At 43.7% G+C, this 1,229-nt stretch overlaps 1 protein-coding gene across 1 annotated transcript; it reads right to left on the reverse strand.

Moving 5' to 3' along the window:
• Positions 1 to 119: 119 nt before the first annotated feature.
• On the reverse strand, positions 120 to 1,028 carry LOC106735435 (high mobility group protein B1-like). Its single transcript, XM_014589878.2, has 2 exons — positions 535 to 1,028; positions 120 to 284 (listed from the first exon to the last, which is right to left on the reverse strand). The coding sequence occupies exons 1-2, from the start codon at positions 973 to 975 to the stop codon at positions 120 to 122; spliced, it is 606 nt and encodes a 201-aa protein (XP_014445364.1). The 5' UTR covers positions 976 to 1,028.
• Between the last annotated feature and the right edge of the window lie 201 nt (positions 1,029 to 1,229).

Here is a 1,229-nt window from a genome sequence, read left to right on the forward strand (position 1 = left end):
TTTAAAAACAAATCTTACACAGCCTTACATTTCAATTTTTTTCTTTAAAAGGAGTGAGTTGTGTACAGGGGGGTTAAATGCTTTATAGACAAGGGAAAAAAAACTGCGCTAGAACCAACTTATTCATCATCATCCTCATCTTCTTCATCTTCCTCGTCTTTCTCCTCCTCCTCCTTTTTCTTGCTCTTTTCAGCCTTGACAACTCCCTTTTTTGCTGCATCAGGCTTTCCTTTAGCTTGGTATGTAGCAATATCCTGTTTGTATTTTTCCTTCAGCTTAGGAGCCTTTTTTTTTTTTTTTTGAGAGGTTTTTGCTATAGGGCGCATGCGCTCGCCAGACAGACAGAGAGAGACAGAGAGATAGAAAGCGAGAAATCACCCCCCAGGGGGGATGGCCATGCCGCAATCCCTTCTCCTCCATTCTCCTCTCGGGATCTTGGGCATGCACGCACATGCACCTGGTGTGAGTTTAAGCCACCGGGTCCGGGACATGAACCAGCGACATAGCCATTACGCTAACTGCTGGTCCCGCAGCCTTCTTTTCATAAGGCCGTTTATCATCTGCAGAAGTGTTATTCCATATCTCTCCCAATTTCTTTGCAACATCACCAATGGGTAGGCCAAGATGTTTTCCTTTGAGTTTTGGGTGATATTCAGAACAGAACAAGAAAAAGGCTGAAGGAGGTATCTTGGGTGCATTGGGATCCTTGAACTTCTTTTTTGTTTCCCCTTTAGGAGGGATATAGGTTTTCATTTCTCTTTCATAACGGGCCTTGTCCGCCTTTGCCATATCTTCAAAGTTTCCTTTCTCTTTGGCAGACATGGTCTTCCACCTCTCTGAGCACTTCTTAGAAAACTCTGAGAAGTTGACTGAAGCATCTGGGTGCTTCTTCTTGTGCTCCTCCCGGCAAGTTTGCACAAAGAATGCATATGATGACATTTTGCCTCTCGGCTTCTTAGGGTCTCCTTTGCCCATGTTTAGTTATCTTTCCTCCGTGAGGCACAGAGTCGCCCAGTGCCGGTACGGCTCTTACTTGCCCCGGCACTATCTCTACTCAAATTATTTCTTGAGGTCCAAAAGGAAGGAACCCTCTCAAATACATTTTATGAAGCCTCTATCACCCTCATCCTCCAAATTTGATAAGGACATGACAAGAAAGGAAAATTGCTGATGAATATGTCTGATGAAGATAGATGCAAAAATTCTCAACAAGATACTAGCAAATTATG

Source organism: Tupaia chinensis, unplaced genomic scaffold (assembly GCF_000334495.1).
Source record: "Tupaia chinensis unplaced genomic scaffold, TupChi_1.0 Scaffold000046_3, whole genome shotgun sequence".
Taxonomy (NCBI): Eukaryota; Metazoa; Chordata; class Mammalia; order Scandentia; family Tupaiidae; genus Tupaia; species Tupaia belangeri.